The 21123-nt window shown below is 40.4% G+C and overlaps 2 protein-coding genes across 5 annotated transcripts in view; both read left to right on the top strand.

Moving 5' to 3' along the window:
* The window catches only part of LOC138763855 (G2/mitotic-specific cyclin-B1-like), a 28672-nt gene extending 15562 nt beyond the window's left edge, over nt 1–13110 (top strand). For 2 of the 3 annotated variants that reach the window (XM_069938728.1, XM_069938722.1), the window contains exons 5-9: nt 2838–2996; nt 4194–4430; nt 5039–5179; nt 5255–5365; nt 10537–10754. In XM_069938728.1, the coding sequence (XP_069794829.1) occupies nt 2838–2996; nt 4194–4430; nt 5039–5179; nt 5255–5365; nt 10537–10647 (759 nt within the window). In that variant the 3' untranslated portion in view covers nt 10648–10754. Of the gene's footprint in view, nt 1–2837; nt 2997–4193; nt 4431–5038; nt 5180–5254; nt 5366–10536; nt 10755–12908 lie in introns of those variants that run through there. The other variant, XM_069938738.1, reaches the window with a different exon arrangement.
* The window catches only part of LOC138763862 (G2/mitotic-specific cyclin-B1-like), a 51801-nt gene continuing 43621 nt past the window's right edge, over nt 12944–21123 (top strand). For both annotated transcript variants that reach the window (XM_069938753.1, XM_069938757.1), the window contains exon 1: nt 12944–13028. The gene's annotated coding sequence lies outside the window, so the exon portion shown is untranslated. The remainder of the gene's footprint in view (nt 13029–21123) is intronic.

Below are 21123 nucleotides of genomic sequence, written 5' to 3'. Positions count from 1 at the left end.
CAAACTATTCTGTATTTACTTGATAAAAATTTTTTTCAAGATTTAAATAAAATGGTTAGGGAGTTTTTATGGAGGGGTAAATTTTCAAGAGTAGCTTTGAATAAATTAACCTGGAAATATGAGTTAGGGGGACTACGTTTACCACATTTTCAAAATTATTATGAGGCAGCCCAACTTAAATTTATTAGTTAATTGATGGATTTGGTACGGCCTCCTAGTTGGGCTAAAATTAAAATTGAGATGGCAAGTATTTCTGAATTTGAAATGCATCAATTTTTGTTTAGGTGGAATATAAATTTGTTACAGCAATATAATGTACCTATACTAAAACATTTAATGAAATTATGGATAAAGAAAAATAAAATGATAGACTCTAGGGGTAAATTATTGGCTTTGACTCCGTTGTATAATAATCAACTTATTTCTTTTTCAATACATAATCAAAGTTTATTGCACTGGAGATTTAAAGGTGTGAAAAATTTGGGAGATTGTTTTAAAGAGGGTAAGTTTTTTTTCTTTTAATCAGATGAGGGAAGATTTTGGTATTGATAAGAATTCTTTATTATCAAATTTGATCTTAGGTAAAATGTATGTTTGGTAATGATATGATTTTACCTAAAATGACTAAATTTGAGACTTCTTATGAAGGTACCAGAGAAGGGTTATTTCATATATGTATCAAATATTACAGGATGGTATGGATAAAAAGGGTTGGGATAGATCTAAAATTAAAGGGGATGCGGATATTGGTTTTATTTTTTTCTGAAGATGATTGATTAGATAAATTGTACTCCAAACATCAACTGGATCTCCTATTGGCAAATGAGACTGGGTAGGTTGATAAATGCATGTTATGCAATGATTAATTACAATTTTTTTACATCAATTATATTTGACACCTGAAAAATTTTTAAAAATATGGTTTTAATGAATCAGATTTGTGTTTTAGATGTGGTGATATGGTTGGAACTTTTTTCATGCTGTTTGGTTATGTAGACATATACAATCTTTTTGGAAGAAAATTCAATAGTTTTTAGAATATCTGTATAAGATTAAAATAGTTTTAGATCCAACAGTATTTTTATTGGGTAGTTTGCAACCTTTGAAAGGCTTGGGATTAGATAAATTCCAGCTTGCTTTTGTATATTTAGCTTTATCCATAGCGCAGAAATGTATTGCTAGTACGTGGAAAGATACAAATATGATTGATATTAATAGATGGCATAATGAGATGAAATATTTAATAATGGAAAAAATTACATGTTTTGCATGATAATTATAATTTTTTTATTAAGTAGTGGCTGTTATACTTGGGATATTTACATTTCAATTTATATTGATTAGATTTTAATATGTTTATTTAATTTTTTTTTCTTATGGCTCTCAAGAGAGTTGGCTGAAGGGGGGGTCTTTTTTTAATGTGTGTGTACTCACACAATGTTCATGTTAAATTGCTGTATGTCATATTTGTTTTTTGAACGAATAAATAAAGTTTTTTTTAAAGTCTGGTCTTGCCCATCTCTTGTGCTGCAGTAACATTATTTCTCAATGCCAAAACTACACTTTGTCACCACATTCATGAAACTATCTATCTTTTATCACTAAAAATTTCTGTCCCCTAGCCTGGACTATACATTTAAGAAGACAAATCTATATTTTTTGGACGGCTTTAGTTTGGCTTTTGGTTTTCGTGTGAGGTGTGTGGAAATGGGGAGACTAGTTTATCTGCAGAATAAAAAATGGTGAAAATTGACTGGGTTCTTGGTTTTGTTTGGGTGATTGTGGTAGCAACAGGTAAGGAGGCTCTGGTTTGACTTTGGAACAATTATCGTTGAGGAATACCAGGATGACAAGTGTTTAATGTTATTACTGGGTCACATGATTGACCAAATTTTACGTGATCGTGCAGGTGCTGAAAATATTTGCTCTGGCCAGTGTTTATGGTCTTATCAGTTCATCAGGATTGATCTTTCTTTTGGCAGTTTCTAACCCATTCCCCTGTGCTTTTCCTGGTCTCTGGCTCAATTCCTCCTTCTCTGAACCTTCCCCTCCTACTATTTTGTACCTATGCCTTCCTTGCTCCTTATCAGAGTGAATCTTTCTCTGCCCTTTCCTCCAATGAAGGCCTTTTCTTCCTGCCTGCCAGCTGGTGCACCTCCCCTCCACCCCTCCCTTTTATTCCAGCATTTGCCTGGTATTCCTGATGAGGGAGGGGAGTTTCACCCCAAAATGCCAACTGCCTTGTGCTTTCCACAGAGGCTGCACGGCCTGCTGAGATCCTCCAGCACTTTGTCTACATCACAGTACAGACCCTTCAGCCCAGTGTTGAGCTGACCTAATAACCTACTTTGACTACTACCTAGAATTTCCTGAATGCATAACACTCCCTTTTTATCCAATATTCTCTTAAATCTTTGTATCTGCCTCAACCACTGTTGCCTGTGTTTTTTTTCCCTCCTTGTGCTTACTCCCAGGTACCTTAAAACGGTGCCCCCTTGTGCTGGCCATTTGCCTGTTGGAAAAATCCTTTGGACATCTATACAATCAATAACTCTTACTTTGTACACTTCTATCAGGTCACCCCCTGGTCCTCTCACTCCAAGGGGGTAAAAGACCAAGTTCACTCAACCCATCCCCATAAGGCATGCTCTCCAGTCCAGGCCACAAGCTTGTAAATCTCCCTGCACCCTTCTTGCATCCTCATTCTTCTCTTGATTTATTTCTTAACTTTCTCACTTGCTTTCAGCACTCAATTTCCTGAACTGTTTATAGGAATGAAGAAAGTCTTGCTTTTGAATTGGTTTGGTTACTAAAATTCAATTTTGTTTGGCCTCCAGTTGGAGCAGTTCGTGAGGCCAAAATATTTGGAGGGAAAGGAGATAACTCAGAATATGCGCGCTATCCTAATAGACTGGCTTGTCCAAGTTCAGAGAAAATTTCAGCTGCTTCAGGAAACACTGTACATGACTGTATCAATCATAGATCGATTCCTGCAGGTAAGAATGCCTCATCAGTTAACTATCTTGGTTTAATCTGCAGAAATGCATCTTTATCCCTACTTGCATTTTATCCCATTGTATTGCCTTCCTGAAGTCTGTCTTTTGCATATTCAGATTGTTTAAAAAATATATTAAAAAATGAGAATAAGAATATATAATCAAGGTTAAAAAAGAATCACTATATAACATATTGCATTATACCACAATTATCAAATATGTTCTCGTCTCCTCAAACTGAAATCATCAAAAAAGATCAGTTTTATAAAACCCCACCTAATCTAAGGAAAAAAGACTGGGCAGCCTATCCTGAGAATTTTAAAAATAAAAAAAATAATTGGCTGCACTTCACTAACAAAGAAAAGAAATAAAATTAAATATAGTTTAGAAGGGAAAATGATTATAATAAGTCATGTGGAAATAATTTGGTCACCAAATCTCTTCAGATCTAACAGAAGTATCAAATATACAACTCCTAACTTTCTCTAAACTTAATTTGAGAGAACCACTGTGTCAAAGGAGATGGATTAGAATCTTTTCATTTAAATAAGATGGCTCTTCTAGATATAGAATAATCTAGAAATATAGAAAAGGTTACGTACATGATGTATGAAAATGGAAGAGCAGTCAATGGGTTAGGTTGCAAATTGGTATCCAGAAGAGCTGACAATCTTAAAAATATCTATCCAATATCTTTCCAACATGGGACATGACCAAAACACAAGTTAGAGAAGCCTCTTCTGATTTGCATCTACCACAAATAGGACTAACGTTGGAAAAATCACAGGCCAATTTGCTTTCAACATATGAGCCTAATGTACCACTTTAAACTGAATCAAAAAATGATAAAACACATATTGAAGAGGTATTAACCAATCCAAAAATATTCTTCCATGATTCCTCTGGAAGATGTAACTGAAGTTCCTCTTCCCAGCCCTTCTAATTTTGTCATTAGAATTTGATTGCAATCTTAATGGCTTATTATAAATGTTGCCTATTAAATGAAGAAAAAGTACCAACCAAATCTGGTTGGTACAATGTTGAAAAGTTGGGCAGGGCATATTAAGATTTAAAAGCAAAATGTTTGTTTTCAATTTCTAAATTTGTTTGTGTAACTATCTTCAGCAGATGTTATTAATTGGGTTGATCTTGATTTGTAAATGTGGCAAAGGTTCTAATGTAACTGGTTCTTTCTAGGATAACCCAGTAACCAAGAGCAAACTACAACTTGTTGGTGTGACAGCAATGCTAGTAGCCTCCAAATATGAAGAGATGTATCCTCCAGAAATTGGGGACTTTGTCTATGTTACAGACAACACTTACACTACAGCTGCAATACGCGAAATGGAAAGGAAGATCCTGCAAAAGCTTAATTTTTCTCTGGGTCGGCCTCTCCCACTGCACTTTTTGCGGAGAGCTTCAAAAGTTGCAGAAGTAAGTTTATTTTCCAAAAAATATCTCAATTTGTCTTGTTGGGTGATGGAATTGAAATGATTCTACACTGAATCTTTGCATTGGGACCTGAATAATTAACAGGAGGTGTCCTGTGCTGAAAATGACCATGTGGCCTAAGGCAGAGGAAATCTGCCTTGGTGCTCTCATTCAGTTGGCTAACCTTGTGAGGCATTCAAGAAGCTTTATTTACAACAAAATATTTCCCAACTTAACTAATAGCATTTGATCATTCAAATTCCAATTTAGATTTTGTGTGTTTATAACTTCAGTGACTACCTGAGCTTTTGATTGGGTGTCATAAGGTACAGAGTTCACTCGTGAAATGATTTGAATGGTGAGAATTGAATGCCAAGCAACTTATCTGAACTGTAGTTGTATAATTGATCAGCTATCCAGTTTGGATTAAATATTTGCATTGTTAAAGGATATTAACCAGAAAAAGGAATCTGCTTAATTTTCTTTGAAACTAATTTTGAACTTTGTTTGAAACAAGTTAACATTAAACAATTGAAATTTTTGTTTAGTAAATTCCAGTTGCTCCTTGTCAATATGCAAGCCATTTAGTCTGCTTGTCCCTTTAATTCTAGGTAAGCTCTGAACATCACACTCTAGCTAAGTACTTGATGGAATTGACTATAATCGACTACGAAATGATGCATTATCCCCCATCCCAGATTGCAGCTGCTGCTTTTTGCCTTGCTCAAAAAGTCCTTAAAACAGGAGAATGGGTGAGTATTGATGACTTCAAAACTTGTCAGTTTTTTAATGTGCTGATTCACTAACTCTTTCAACACCACTTTCAGACACCTCTTCTTCAACACTACATGGACTATAAAGAGGAGGATCTAGTACCTGTGATGGAGCACATTGCCAAGAATGTTGTGAAGGTCAATCAAGGTCTCACTAAACATATGGTAAGCTTGAATATCTAAAATGATAAAGTTTGTCCCACATTAGCAACGTCCAGGCAAATGGAAAAATATTGATTTGGTCTTTGTCGAGTGCTTTGGATTATAGCTTGTGGGGTTTAATAATGCACCCTCTAACTAGACTGGAATATCGATTTAAATTTGCAGATACAAATTTCAAGTGCTAGTTTTGACTATTGGTGAGAAGTGATGGATGAAATTTGGTTAAAGTGTAGTGTTTAGCATTTCAGCATGAATATCCACAGGGAATTGGGACCTCGGTATACATGTTCAAGGCATTTAAAAATGGCAAGGTGTATGAGCCCAGAGGACCCCAAAACCCAGCAGCAATAGATAATACACCAAGACAAACGGTGAAACAAAAGTTGCTTTTAATTATCTTTAAACATGAAAACCAAATTACACTTTAACTTGTCGCTATTGACTTACCCAACTTAACCCCCTTCTAATTCTAAGCACACGTGTATGTAATGTGTGTGTATATGCAAGTTCAGAAAAGTTATTTGGTTCACAATCCAATCTCATGGGTTGCAGACAATTCTTGTACTGTACACTGAAGTTAGCATTAACAAAGTTCACCAGTCTTTGGTGCTTAACAGGCAAATGGTTACTACTCAGGAGGGTTCTTGCTGGTTTTCACACCCTCCCTCTCTGAGAGCAAAACTGTTCCTCTCTCCTGCCAGCAAAGGTCACATGCTCTCCCAGGCAAGCTGCTGTAGATACTTTGTTGCCTCCTGCAAATATTCTGTGTTTAAAAAATGTGTGAGTGTAAGCTGCTCAAACAATTCCTCCCAAACCACCTCTAAATACTCACAGAATAATGCACCCAAATTGTAGAACTAAAGTGGTGGGGAGCAGGACATCAAACCCTTTTTGAAGATTAGTACTAGAACTTGCTACTCAAGGCAGAAGAAGCTTGTTTCAGTATTTGGTCACTTGCTATGACTTGTGGGGGGCTACATGATGACAGTAGTTCAGCCTTTTCTCCCATACTGATGTCCAGTCAACAAATGGTCACTTTCTCTGCTGTAAATGAATATTCTTGACACAGGTGGGTGCCTAGTTTGAATTTCTTCCCCATGTCACCCTTACCTGAAGCTTTGGTGAGATGTGACTGTGCCAATCTGATTTGGAATTCTGTATGCTTTGCAGGATAGTGATTGAATTAAAGTTTCCCAGATTGATTTGAATTTTTGACTAGAAAATTTAATTCCTACCCTATATACATAAATATATCAGGTATCTTTGACCTGTTGGGATATAATGCAAAACCATGGCCCATTTAGTTAAATGTCTTGAAGCATGATGTGGGGACAAAATGACAGAAGTTTGGCTGGAGACAATAAGATATAGAAGTAAGCCATTTGGCCTGTCTAGACTGCTTCACCATTCCAATACAAGCTGAATCTTTCTCCCACTGCCCCTGCCCAAGCTCCTGATGACTTCAGTACAGTGACTATTCGGATAACTCGATCTTTGCCTTTAATACACCAAGGACCTGGCCTCCATAGCAGCAAATTCCAAAGGTTCACTACTTTCTGGCTAAACAAATCCTTTTTTATATTAAAAAAAAAATGGCCTCCCTTCAATCCTGAAGTTGTGCCCTCTTGTCCTTGAATCCCCAGCCATGGAGGAAAAACTTTACTCCATCTACTCTGTCAAGGCCCTTCAACATTCAAAATGCTTCTGAGGAACCCCCCCCCCCCCGCCCCCCGGCCATTATTGTGAACTCCCAGGAGCAATCCGAGAGCTGTCAAATGTTCATGTGCTAATCCCTTCATTCCAGAATCATTCTTGTAAATCTCTGCCAGTACATCCTTTTTTAAATGAGGATTGTACCCTGGACTCCAAGTGAGGCCTCAACATTCATTTCCTGCACTTGTATCTAGTTCCTCAAGATATGAATGGCAACATTGCATATGCTTTACTCAACCTGGTAGTTAACCTTCAGGGTATCCTCCATAATGACTCATGGTCCCTTTGTACCTTTAATTTTCTCCCCATCCAAATAATAGCCTGCTCTACTACAAAAGTACATGACCATACACTTTCCAACATGATATTTTATTTGCTACTTGCCCATTCTCTTTCTCCTCACTACCTGCCCCTCCACATTGTATAATCGGCAAACTTTGCCACAAACTCTGCAATCCAAATCATTAACATATAACTGAAAAAGAAGTGGCCCCTACACTGAACCATCCGGTACACCACTGGTAACCAGTAGCAAACCAGAATAAGTTTTCCTTATTCCCACTCTTTTCTGTTGAGCAGCCAATGTTCCACCCATGCTAGTATCTTCCTATAATTCTTTTGAGGCAGCTTCATGTGTGGCCCTTTGTCAAAGATATTTTGAAAGTCCAAATCTACAGTGTCTACTGTATGTCCTTTGTCTAGCCTGTTTGTGGTTTCCTCAAAGTTGTTGCCAGTTTGTTAGGTAAGATTTTTCCCCTTGACCTTGCTGACCATACTGCCTTTGTCCTGCCTTGTCATACATCTCCAGATGCTCCATGACCTCATCCTGGCAACTTTCCAACTACCGGTCTATAATTTCCTTTCTGTTGCCTCACTCTCTTTTAACTAGCAGGGTGACATTTGGAATTTTCCGGTCCTCCACCCCATCTGCCTTGGACATTCAGGTCCCAATGACATCCATCCTTTGGCCACCAGATCATACCTGCCAATCTGTGGCTGTACCACAAGACCATCTACTTGTGCGTATTTAAATAAAAGACCTTTAGCTCGGCATTTGTTTTTTTTATTTAAATTCTGCCCTTGTTACAATGCAACTCCTCCCCAGTTTTGCCCTATCCGCCTGTCCTTCCCACAGACTCCCTACCAGCTGACTAGTGTGCCCTCTGGCTCTTCACTTTAGTTTCCACCCCTGCCAATAGAGTTTAACACCCCAAAGGTATTACCAAGCCTCCTTGTCTGAGTATTGGCTCCCCTCCAGTTCTACAGCATCTACTGTATGTCCTTTGTCTAGCCTGCTTGACCTGCTCTGCTTGTACACGTCACCCCTTCTCCAGAAAGGTTCCAATGATCCAAGAACTTGAAACCCTGCACCATCTCATCGCTTATTTGTCTGCATTCTTATTTTTCTGACCTTTTTGCCAGTTCATGGCACTGGGAGTAATCCAGTGATTACCACCATGGAGATCCTGCTTTTCAACCACTTTTCTAACTCCCTAAACTTGCTTTGCAGAACCTCTACCCCACTCCTACCTAAGTCATTGGAATCAGTATCTACCATGACCTCTGGCTCCTCATCCTCCCTTGAGAATATTCTGCAATCAATTGGATATCCTGGTCCAGAGCACCCAAAGGCACACACTTTCCTGTAGCAGCAGCATCTCCTAGCTTCCCATATCAACTCCCCTGTGACGTGCTCTTCCTGATCTTTCTTTTTTTTTAAATTAAACTCATCTGAGGCTCAGAATTGACCAAAGTGCCATTGGGTCTGGGTGCAGCTGCCTCCTTCTATTTGCCCCATCTGCCTCCTGAATGGTCCAGAGTTTATCCAGTTCCCGAATGTGGTCTGTAAGGAGGTGGTGCTCCAATCCCCAGTTACCTTTCATTGGGAGTGACTGTCTCCTTGTAGCTTCTGGTCTATCATGTCCTTTGCCTCCCAAATGACCCCAAGCTCATCCTGCTCCAGTTCCCCAATATGGTCGGTCAGGAGCTGCAGTTGGATGCACCACTTGCAGGTGAAGTCATCAGAGATACCTGTGCTCTCCCAGATCCTGCAATTGGAGCATTCTGCGACTCTACCTGCTGTCTCCATTACCTACTCTTGCCTGACCTCCTCTGTCCTCTTTCCATTCTCACACTAGCTGCTCTGAGCCAGTAGCAAATAAAAAGGGAAGCTCTATCTGTATCACCAATTCTCACCAATTGCTGCCTCATTCCATTTTTAAACTCTCCTGCAACAAAGTACAGCTCCCAACGCTCGTGGCTGAACAAAGAAACTCCTTGCAGGCAGCACTGGATCCTTAACCAGGTTGTTGGTGCTGTTATATAGCATTGCACTAACCATCCAGTTGGTAATGATAGTGAAGTGGCACTGGAATTTTCAATACAGATTTCTGGTCACAATGGTAAAGATCTGAGTGCAGGGAACTGATGCTGTAGTTGCTTTCTTTGGAATGTGATTTGTAGATTAAACGGGACCCCTCTTTGGTAGAGGTTAGATAGTGGGATGGCGGCTCTTTTGAAATTGAGTTTGCAAACTTTCTCCAACGAATCGTGGTGTCTGCACCCTGCTGCGCAAGGTTGGAGGAGAAACCGTCGCTTGAAATAAAATCCAAAAGTTCTTGGGTCCACTCTAGCGAATGTGGATAAGTCCTGCCTAAAAACTGTCAAGATGCCTACCCAGAAGAATCACCTTGGACACTGCAAGGTTTTGTATTCAGAGTTTCCTCTCTTCTTTCTTCTTTGGCTTGGCTTCGCAGATGAAGATTTATGGAAGGGGTAAATGTCCACGTCAGCTGCAGGCTTGTTTGTGGCTGACAAGTCCAATGCGGGACAGGCAGACACGGTTGCAGGGGAAAATTGGTTGGTTGGGGTTGGGTGTTGGGTTTTTCCTCCTTTGCCTTTTGTCAGTGAGGTGGGTTTCCTCTACAGAGAACATCAAATGAGCAATGGCCAGTTTTGTGCCTTTTGGTTGCATTGTCCTTCGTTTTCTTCTGAATTGAAACAGCATTTCATGTGCACCAGACCAGTGTCACGATGAGTTTTTGAGAAAACATTTGTAAACGTGTTTCAGCCAATTGCTAGCTTGCACCCATTGCATTGGATTGCTTTTCAATTGGCACTGAAGGAAGCTTGTTTGAGTTGACATCAAGGTGTTGACAGTTGGGCACCAGGTGAATTATTGCTAATTGAAAGAACACTCAATCCCAAGTATTCATTCAACAACTGATGCTTCTTGGGAATCCAAGAGAAAACTAAAAGTTTGGCTATTATCTTTGAATAGTAAATGAGTGAATTTGGATGAAATGTCACATGCTGCTAATTGTACCAGTTTGGTACAAGGTCGAAAATTGCAATGATCTCTATCTTGAGTGGCAAAAATTGAATGCTCGTGTAATGACATGCGAGTCATTCTGGTTTGTACCCTATTAAGCTGTTGTAACTTGCATTAATATTTTCTGCAGACCATCAAGAATAAATATGCCATGAGCAAGCTAATGGAGATCAGCACCATTCCGCAGTTAAAATCAGGTGTGATTATCAACTTGTCAAAACAACTGATAGTTCGAAAATAGCTTCAAATCTTGCTCTTCTATAGTCTTTTGTTTCTCAGCACCATGTGCTACTGTAAATAAATGTAGTCACTTTTTTAATTTTACTAATAAACATTTTACAGCCTTAAGTGCAATTTTGTTTTATTTCAAATGCATTAAGTTGAACCTTGATCAAACAAGGGAAAAACCAGATTGGACCAGATTAGAGCTAGATAAAATAGGGGAGAAGGTACCTGAACATATACTATATAAGTGGGATGAAAAGCTGCACCATCTGCTCAACATTTGGAAGAAGATTCATGTAGAAAGGAAAAAAAAACAAATTATCAACTACCAAAATTAATATTGACGCAAAATCAACTAATCCTCTTCACAATAGATAACCTTTTCCTTTAGAGAATGGGAGAGAAAAGGGATCAAAAGAAAAGAAAATTGTTTTTTGGGAAATAAATTATCTTTCGAACAAATGAAGTGCAAATATGGTATAACTCATGGTACAATGTTTGCATACCACCAACTGAAAACCTACTTGAAGGACAAATTGGGAAGCAGGCTGAGGTTACCAGAAGGAAACAATTTTGAATGTGGTTACAAACACAATGATAATTAAAAGATTTATAACAAACATGTACATCAAACTGCAAGAGAAAGAACAAGGAAACAAGCTGTAAACCCAAACAAAAGTGGGAACAAGATCTAAAGATAAAGAATGAAACATGGGAAAAACTATGCTCTGCATCTATGAGAAATACAATAAACAGGAGGTTATGCATGATAAAATATAATTGGTTACACAGGCCATACACCACGCCTCAAAAGTTAAATAAATGGGTCCCAACAGTATCAGACAGATGTTTTCGCTGTAAGAAGGAAACGGGAAGAACAATTTGGGCATGTGAGAAAGTGGAAAAGTTTTGGGAAGATCTAAATCAGATATTAAATAAAATCTCAAAAAACAACATACCAAAAAATCCAGAGATCTTTCTTCTAAGTAATATAAGAAGTAAAGAATTTGGATAGAGCACAAAAAAGATTTATTATGATGACCTTAGCTGTAGCAAAAAAAATGTATTATGTCAACCTGGAAATCAGAAGATAGCCTGAGAATACAGCAATGGTACATAAAAATGAATAAATGTATTCCATTGGAGGAAAAAAAATCATAATTTTAAGAAATAACATCACAGTATTTGAACAAATTTGGGAACCATACATGGAACACAAAAGAGAAGTCCTACCGTGGACCTCCACCACCTAAAATGACAGAATGAGAAGACAACTAAATGAACTGACCCAGTATGTAAAAGTCGATGACACAATTTTCTTGTTTATTTTCATTGTGTGTTGACATTGTTTAACGTATCATATGTTGAACGTTGAGTGAGTGGGGAGGGGGGAAAAGGGGAGAAAATGACACTGTGTATATTCAAGAGGGAAATGTTTGTGTATTTTGGTCAATATGGTTCATAGTGTGAAAAATAAAAAAAGTTGAACCTTGATCCATCACTGTGGGACAACTCTTTGACACTTTGTGCTGCCTGGGTTGGTAGTACTTGCTTTGGTCCGTTTTCTAGTTCCAGTCCAGCTGTTTGATCTTGGAACTGCAGCCAGTAGCAGAAAGTGAACACAAAATGCCGATGCAAGATCCAGTGGCACTATTTTGAAGTCCAATTATCGTAAGCAATTTCTTGATCACTAAAATGATTGATCAATTGTTGTTTGCAATAGTTGATACATTACAAAGTTGGGTTTGATTTAAGACAGTGCTGTAGTTACTAATGGAGAAGTTGACTCCATGTGTAGGTTTCTGGGTCAAGTTTGATGAGGAGGAATTTTAATAGTAATGAATGAGGTAAAATTGGGGAGAGTGTAGAAAGTTAATTAAGGGTGCTCGACAGGATCAATTAATCTGTTTCCAGAGTTTGCTGTTTGTCATTGGCTTTCTCCAGTGCCACTCTTCATTTTGCCCATTGAAAGCACATTAGCTCATAAGAATGACTCAATAATTCCGCTCCCAGCCTTGCACATTTTCCCTTTTCAACATATTTATCCAATCCCGTTGAGTCCATAATTAAACCTATCACCACCACAGCTGCAGGCACTAATTCCCAGATTGCCACCACAATGTGTGAATATCCTTTACTCCTATTGCTAATTTTCTTTCCCCTTTTATTAGTGCCTTCCAGTGACAAATTTATCACTCTCCACTATCATTTTGTACATTTCTATCACATCTAACCTGAAACTAGCCCATAGCTCTAATCCATTTTTTTTATTTATAGAAGACCTGCATCCTAGAAACTTAGCCTGAAAGTCTCCAGTGTCTCTTCATCCCATAATGAGTAACCAAAATGGAATATGCCTGCTCCAGATGAGGCTAAACCAGCATAAAGATTATGAAGGTTCAACTTAACACTCTCATTTTTCTATGCCATGCCTATTTATAAACCCAGAATGGAGTATGCCTATATTATTTCAAACTTCCATCTGCAGTTTTTCATTATTTTAACTTGCTAGCTCAAAAAGACCCTTTTATAAAGAAAATTGATGATTGGCAAAGATAGGTTTCCTCTGCATTTTAAGACACTTCACTTAACTCCAAAGATGGATTCGCTGGTCTATCTAGCTCCAGGTTCCCTCTGCCTAGGGTGGTAGTGTCAGAGGTGGAGCAAAGTCACTCTTGCGATAAAGGATTACTGCTGAAAGTGGTTCCAAACAGGAAGGCAAGTGGATCGGCATCATGGTGACAGCCCTGTTGCGTTGTCACAGCGGCCGGTGGAGCTCTCAGGCTGTGCGCCCTCACGCTGCCCCTTGGAGTGAATGGCAGGTTGCTGATGGCAACACCACTTCATTCAGTGTTCGGTGTATGGGGTTTGCAGATTCTGTGAACAGTGCAGTGGGGTGAAGGTGCTGTCAGGATGGAGCAGGGTGGTGGTGGGATTGGTGTGGGGCTGATTGGGGAAGCGCAATGGGGGAGGGAGTAGGGTGGTGGGGGTTGGGCAGCAGAGCAGGGGGCTGCAGCGCTCGGTGACCCCTGCTGTGCTACACATCCCACCCCTTTTGACACCTGTGAAGCTGATGCATTGCTCTGGGCTTATGTAAAAGACTGCAATCTGCCTTTTCTGTCCTCTGCATAAAAAGTAAATTTTCTTTTTTTTCCAAAAAAGAACTTGAGCAGGTGATAATGTAGCTTTTGTACATTTAAAAACCCCAAAACATTGGGTGCAATGTGACCAAATTTGGGCAGTAAATTTTCCAACATCTTGAACTTTTAGAAAGGGTAGCCAAAATTAATGACAATGTGGTCAGTAATGAAGAAAGCTCAGCTTCGTGGAAGGAATGCAACATCCCCTCTCTCCTCCTCCAGCCTATCCATGAACATTCAAAGAGGAGAGGGAACATTTCAGATCCCCAAGTCCATTTAGAAGACCTGTGTAAGGAGCCTACCACCTGATAAACCTGTTCATCTTGTCAGGCACCTCTTGCTTTATTGTGGAAGGCCCCATTGGCCTTGTCAGTCATCTCGAACCCACAGAAATGAACTGTTCCGCAATTTTGTGAGTCAGCCTTAAAACAACAATGGATCTTAGTCGGAAAATGGAGAAAAATAAATAGCAAGGTGCTAGAAACATGAATAGTTGATATGATTAGAGATGAACAAAGTATTGGGTAGAATGTGACAGTAAATTTGAAGAGCATGTAACTGATGTACAATATTTCTCCATTTTTAAACAGACTAAAAATTTTAACAAAGAAAGTTTTGAAACCGTCATAAAATACAAATCCTCAGTTAACAAAAATTTTTTTGGAGCCAGAAGTCGGCTCCAAAAATTTTTTTTCAGATAATTGAGGATTTCAGAAATTCTCATTTATCCAAAACATTTTAAAGCCAAACATGATGTCATTTTTGCCTCTGAATTTTTTTGGATAAATGAGGATATCGAAAATGATCAGAAATCCTCAGTTATCCAATTTTTTTGTTTTGTTTTGGAGCTGAACCGACGTCACAGTTTGGGGGAGAAAAAATTTGGAAAAACCTCAGTAGAACTTTGAGTTTGTGGAGTTGAATTTATCTTATTCTGTTCAGGTTGTTGTTTTGGTGAGAATTAAACATTATTTCATGCTTTAAAAGCCTTCCCTTGTTGTTTAAACACTATTACTAGAGATTTGCTGTTGCTATGGGACTGTTTTTTTTAAAAAAAACAATTCTGCGAACATTGTGTATCTGAAATGGGCCCAGACCTGACCATTTTGGATAACCAGAGTTGTACTGTATTTTGAAACAATCTTTTGAAGGAAGTTGAGGAACCTGAGGAATGTGCAAAGGGGATATGAATGAATGAAAACCTTGTGGTAAAGGAGTCTCTTGAGAAGAATGATCATATAATTCTCTACTTGGTCTAAGTCCAATTAGTTAGGGGTTCAATGAACTTCAAATTTAAAAAAAAAATTATTGAAAAGTGCAGTAGGAAATGCTGTACGAAGAAGAGAGAAACAGCTAAACCTTCAGGACCAAACAACTCCAATGAAGGATTATCGATCTGAAAAAAAATTAATTTTGTTTCTGCCTGACCTAAAATCATAGAATTCTACAGCACAGAAAAAGACCCTTCAGCCTATCCAGCCATACCAAATATATTCCACCTAGTCCCATTGATCTAAACCCAGACCCTAACCCTCCATTACTTCTTCCACCACCACCCCACCCCCTTCTATGTTCCCATCCAGTCTTCTCTTATTTGTTGAAATCTGACCTCCACCTCCATTGGCAACTCATTTCACATTCTCACCACCCAGCCCATGTCCTCTCGCTCTCACTGATGTTTCTCACCCAATCTCAGTGGTAAAAGTCTGTTTTGGGGTCACGTGATGCAAGGAGAGTGAGAGGAGACAAAACCCTGGATCTCCCAGATCCATAGGGAAGAAAAATTACTATTTTAATCAAAATACTTTCCAGTGGTATTGGAAGACGTCAGCAGCAGGAAGATGACAAAATAAAACAAATCTGTCACTAAAAGCATCAAAGAACCAGCTCCAATGCCAGGGGATCAATCTGAGGTGCCTTGTGGCAAAGAAAATTGTAGTGTCGCCTTGAGACCTGCTACAGAGGACGATATGGGAAGGAAGATGCAGCCTGCCCCACAGGAGTGCCAAGGCTGAGGTTAAGGCCAATCCGGAGAGGGGAAGTGACACCACCTTGGACCAGCATACAGACAGTAAAAGCCCCGTGGAGTGGCCTAGAGTGTGGGAGGTAGGAGGTGGGGGTTCAGGGCCCCCATCCCATGGTGAGAGCATTAGAATGGGTGATCTCAAATGCAATGTGCACATTGCAGGTGGCAGTGGGACTGAGCAGCCAGGAAACACATCGAGTTGGGAAGCTGCGGGCTCAAGGCGATCCAGCGTGAAGTCATGCGGTGAGGCAAATAGTAGCGATGGGAGAGGTGGTGATGGGGACCGTGATGGTAATGGAGGTGGCAGCAGTGAAAGTGGAGGACAGGAGGATTGCCAGGAGGCCTGGGATGGACTTTGTGGAGGCAAAGTGAGAAGGAGGGCTCAGAGCCCTCCTTGTGTGATGTAGTGACAGCCATGGGACTCATGAGAGAGAGACCATTCCAGGCAGTGGAGAGGAGAACCAAGGACATGACTAAAAATGCTCTTTTGTGGAGGATTATGGGAAAGTCTCCAGGTACAAGATCAATTGGGACAAGAAATGGGCAGGGTCAATTGAATCAAGATGAATGTACAGCCGAGGCTTCAGTACCTCTTTCAGACTTTGCCCATGGCACTGCCCCAGAGATTCTTTAGAATATTAATTCACCGGTAAGTAGATTCATTTGGAACAGGAGGGTGGCCAGGGTCTCCATGCAGAAATTAACCTGGGATTATAGTCTGGGAAGACTTTGAAATATTATTGGGCAGCACAGTTGAGGTATATAGCTTCATTCTTTGAGTGAGGTGATGTACCATCCTGGGCACAAATTGGCCTGTGCACAATAGGTGAGAAGATAGCAGAAGGCTTTATTTATAAATGGGGCTTTAAATTGTTATCCGGTGACAAAGACACCCCCTTATTAAAACATACTCTTATGTGTGGAACAAAATTAATCAATGCATTGGACTTAAAGTGGGGTTGTCTTCAAAAACACCCCTGAGTCCAAATGGCTTAATACCATGGACAATAGGTAACAAGATCCTGGACACCTGGTGCCAGAAAGGGATTAAGGGTATTGAAGACTGTTATGAACGTGGGGGGGGGGCCTTCTTATGTCATTTGAACATCTTAAAAATAAATATGATTAGTCAAACAGAACATTCTTAAACTACCTTCAGTTAAGGTATTCTTGAAGGGACAAATTATGTCCAACTCTGTCCTACAGTGGCATGAAGGCCCTGATTCAAATGGGGAACATGTACAGGTTTATTTCTTACTCCAAGCAGAAAGCCCAAAGCCAGGTCTTCATAAATCAAGGCAAGGGTGGGAGTCAGAGTTAAGTGTAGCGATTGATGAACGGTGCAGATCAGACTTGTGTTGTGACACCGTGACCTCAATTATTAATACTTGATACAGGCTGGTGCAGTATAATTTTCTACACCAGTTGTATTATGCGCCGCAGAAATCGAACATGGCTAAGCCAGAAATTTCAGATCAATGTTTTAGGTGCACTCAACCTGGTCATGCACCAAGATGAGGCCAAGTTTCCATAGGACACAGAGTTGTTCCTGTTGGGTAACAGCAAGGACATAGGCTTACGATGGCCTGTCCAAATTTCAAATCCAATTTGTGTTGATCGTTCTAGCAGTGGCCAGGAAGTGCATAGCGGTTACCTGGAAGCCAGACTCTCATCTTGGCATTGCGTGTTGGAATGCGGAAATGCACAGCTGTCTTCCCCGGAGAAAATTACCTATAATTTAAGGAGGAAATATGACACCTTAAAATTAGGCAACTGTACCTGCGTTAAATACGTGCAAAGATATAGTGTGGTTCCTTGTACTTTGTTGCTCTCTCCACTCCTGCCTCCCCTCTCCTTTGGTGGGGAGGTGGGGGTCGGGCAGGTGATCTATATTAATCAGGTTGAGACACGAAAACTCAAAGACCTGGTTTCCTCTTTGAGCTTGCTTTTACCTTTTCGTATAATTTTTTAAGGATGATTGTTTTACTTTTTGGTCCTTATATCCTTAGCTTGTCTGGAAGATAAAGGGATATCGATCAATATTACAGGAATAAGGGATGAAGGCTAATTTATTGCTGCCTTTTTTTGCTTTCAGGTGATTGTCTATTTAATTTTGATTTTGATGTATTAATTGAGAAAAGGTGGGGAGGGGGATACGAGGGGAATGGAAATTGAACTCGACGGTGAAGCTTGTATATAATTGGAGAATGTAGTATATTTTTTTAAATTAAGGATTATTATGGATTGTTGACTGTTTGAATTTGAAAAATCATAAATAAAATCTTCAAAAAAATGTTTGCATTTACCCTATCTGTATCCCTGTGACCGATTATGCTCTATTTTATATTGTATATAGATATGTTTTAAAAGGAGATAAATGGTGGCAGTGTAAGTTTTTTAGTCTAGGTCACATACAAACACTTCAAAACAGATCTCATTTAAAATGCCAGAGCTCTGCTCAAGTCAGACAATCCAAGCTCTGAGTGCCTTTGCAAAAGCTTTGAGGACTTCACAAGTATAAGGACTTCACAAGTAGGTGTTAATTGGTCATGCTGTGGAGTAATGGATTATTGTTTCGGAAAGCAACAGGTGAATAAACTCGAAAGATTAGGTCTGGAGCCGCAGTCTTTCTGAGTGCAGTTAACTATTCTAAGAGGTCATGTGGCTTTCTCTGAGTGTGTGTGTGTGAGAGAGAGAGAAAAGGCACTTTCAGGTGGCCAAATGCCCTGCTTGTAAAGCTGCATATTTTGGCAACATGCAGCTGTTGGGAGGCCACGTGAATGTGCAGGAGGTGCCTGCAAGGTAAACTTTGTAACCCTCCTCCGAGAGGGATAATTGCCGCAGCATAGAGGCCTCCCCAGCCATCTGAAGGCAGCTGCATTCAGGATGACAGTCAGCTGGCAAGCGCCTGAAGCCCCTCTCCCAACTGCCCCTTCCCCCAGTGTAGGACATCGGGGCAGGGGCAGCTGGCTGGACTGTCAGCGCAGGGACTGCAAGGCTAGAGCGGCTGGCAAGGGAGAAGGGGACTGGGCTGTCAGCGTGGGGACTGCAGGGCTGGAGCGGTCGGCGGGGGAGAAGGGGGCTGGAGCAGCCAGCGGGGGAAGAAGAGGGCTGGAGCAGCAGGTGGGGGGGAGGAGGGGACTGGAGTGGCCGGCGGGGGGAGAAAGAGGCTGGAGTGGCTGGCAGGGGAGAAGGGGGCTGGAGCAGCCGGCGGGGGAGAAAGGGGATGAAGCGGCTGGCGGGGGAGAAGGGAGCTGGCTGAAACAATGCAGGTACCCAACTTGAGCGCCGTACTCCCCCACTGGCTGCTCCAGCCTCCTTTTCCCCCGACGGGGGGCAGAGCGATCAGTGTGGGTACATTCTGCGGAGGATGTCCCTGCGCTGATAGCCCGTGCTGGCTGTCCCAGCTGACAGCCAGCCATCCTAACTTGACAGCCCAAGGGACAGGAGCCGGTGTGCGCTCAGATGTGCATCCTGGTGCAGCTGTCCCTTAAGGTGGTCAGCGCTGCGCTTTTAGCGCTGCTACCTGAACGGCAAATGAAAGGGCCGCTTTCTCTTCTTCAGGCGCCTTCTTAGCGGAGAATCCACCTGAAGAAGCCTAAAGAAGAGAGAGAGAGAGTTCAGTTCTACAGTTCAGCAGCAACTGGGACTAGAACAGGACAAGCTGGCAGGCTTGAGGAAAATACATATTTTGAAGCCGGGTTGTGAATTCTTACTTCAGCCTGGTGAAAGCCTTTGTGGTCCTTACAAGAGGAGAGGACTGCCTGCATAATGTTGCACTTGAAATAAGGGAAACAAAAAGGAACTCTGTGGTGACCTGAAAGAAAGAGGTCTGGAAAACTCTAATGGGGCAAGTTTCTTCAGCAAGACACTGACATGGCTGATCAGAAGGAATCAATTGTGGGTATCCAATGAGCAACAAATCTCTCTCTGAAAACCAACAAGAACCTTCCTGAGCAGTAACCATTTACCTTTCAAGCACCAAACCTGGTAAAGTTCATAAATGTTAAATTCTGTGCACAGTATAAGAATTGCCTGATACTGGTGAACTTGGAGGAGTGAGAAGTGAGATTGGACTGTGAATCAAATAACTTTTTTTTTGAACTTGTATACACATTACATAACCGTGCACTTACAATTAGAAGGGGGTTAAGTTAATAGTAATAAGTTAAAGTTTCATCCTGTTTTCATGTTTAAAGATAAATAAAAGTAACTTGTTTGGAGGAGTCACGTGATGGAGTAGTGGCCGGTCGGGGAACTCCAGCCCTCTCCGGAAAACTTAAAAAAAACACACAAAACACAAAGGCACAAACATAAAAATTAAAATAAAGTGAAAGTAAAGGTGGGAAGAAAATGGCAGCGAAGAAAGAAAAGTTGAAAGCAACGGGAAGAAGAGAAGAAGAAAGGACGTCGGAAGAAGAAGGTGAAGGACTTACCTGTCCGAGGAGGCCCGCCGCGGAGAGAGAAGCCCGCTCCCTAAGGTCAGTCGAAGTCCCGAGCTCAGGACTACAAAAATGGCTCGCGGAGCCAAGTAAAAGTGCGCAACCGCGCATGAAAAAAAACACACTGACGGGAGGGGGGACCAGCTGAGGAGTTGATCTCCACAGCTGAGAATGACAGCTACAACACAACAACAGGAAGAGAACATAGAAAACAACAAGAACAAGAAAGAAGAGAGTAAAAAGGAAACAACAGATGACCAACCCAGAGGAAGAAGAAGAAGAACAACATAGAGAAATGGAAGAAGAAGGGAAAGGCAAGACAATGGATTTTTTTTTTTAAAGAATATATGGAATCAGTAAAAGAATGGCAATCACAAGAATTTAGTGAAATAAAAAGAATTAAAAGTACAGAAGAAAAAAATGAATAGATTAGAGATGGTCATGTCAGATATAGGAAAAAGAATGGACAAGGTGGAAGAACGAGAAACAGCCGTAGAAATGGAAGTAGAGGACTTAAAAAAGAAATTAGAAGAATATAATGAAAAAGTTAAAGAGACACAAGAGCTGTTAGCTCAGAAGATAGATATAATGGAAGATTATAATAGAAGAAATAATATAAAGATAGTGGGCCTTAAGGAAGATGAAGAAGGCAAAAATATGAGAGAATTTATAAAAGATTGGATCCCCAGGGTCCTAGGAAGACCAGAATTACAGGAAGAAATGGAAATAGAAAGGGCACATAGAACATTAGCCCCGAAACCACAGCCACAACAAAAACCAAGATCCATTTTAGTAAAATTCCTAAGATATACAACAAGAGAAAATATATTGGAGAAAGCAATGAAGAAAATAAGAGAAGACAAAAAGCCACTGGAATACAAAGG

This window comes from Narcine bancroftii, chromosome 1 (assembly GCF_036971445.1).
Source record: "Narcine bancroftii isolate sNarBan1 chromosome 1, sNarBan1.hap1, whole genome shotgun sequence".
In the NCBI taxonomy this organism is placed as follows: Eukaryota; Metazoa; Chordata; class Chondrichthyes; order Torpediniformes; family Narcinidae; genus Narcine; species Narcine bancroftii.
This window is presented reverse-complemented; position numbering and strand designations above follow the sequence as displayed.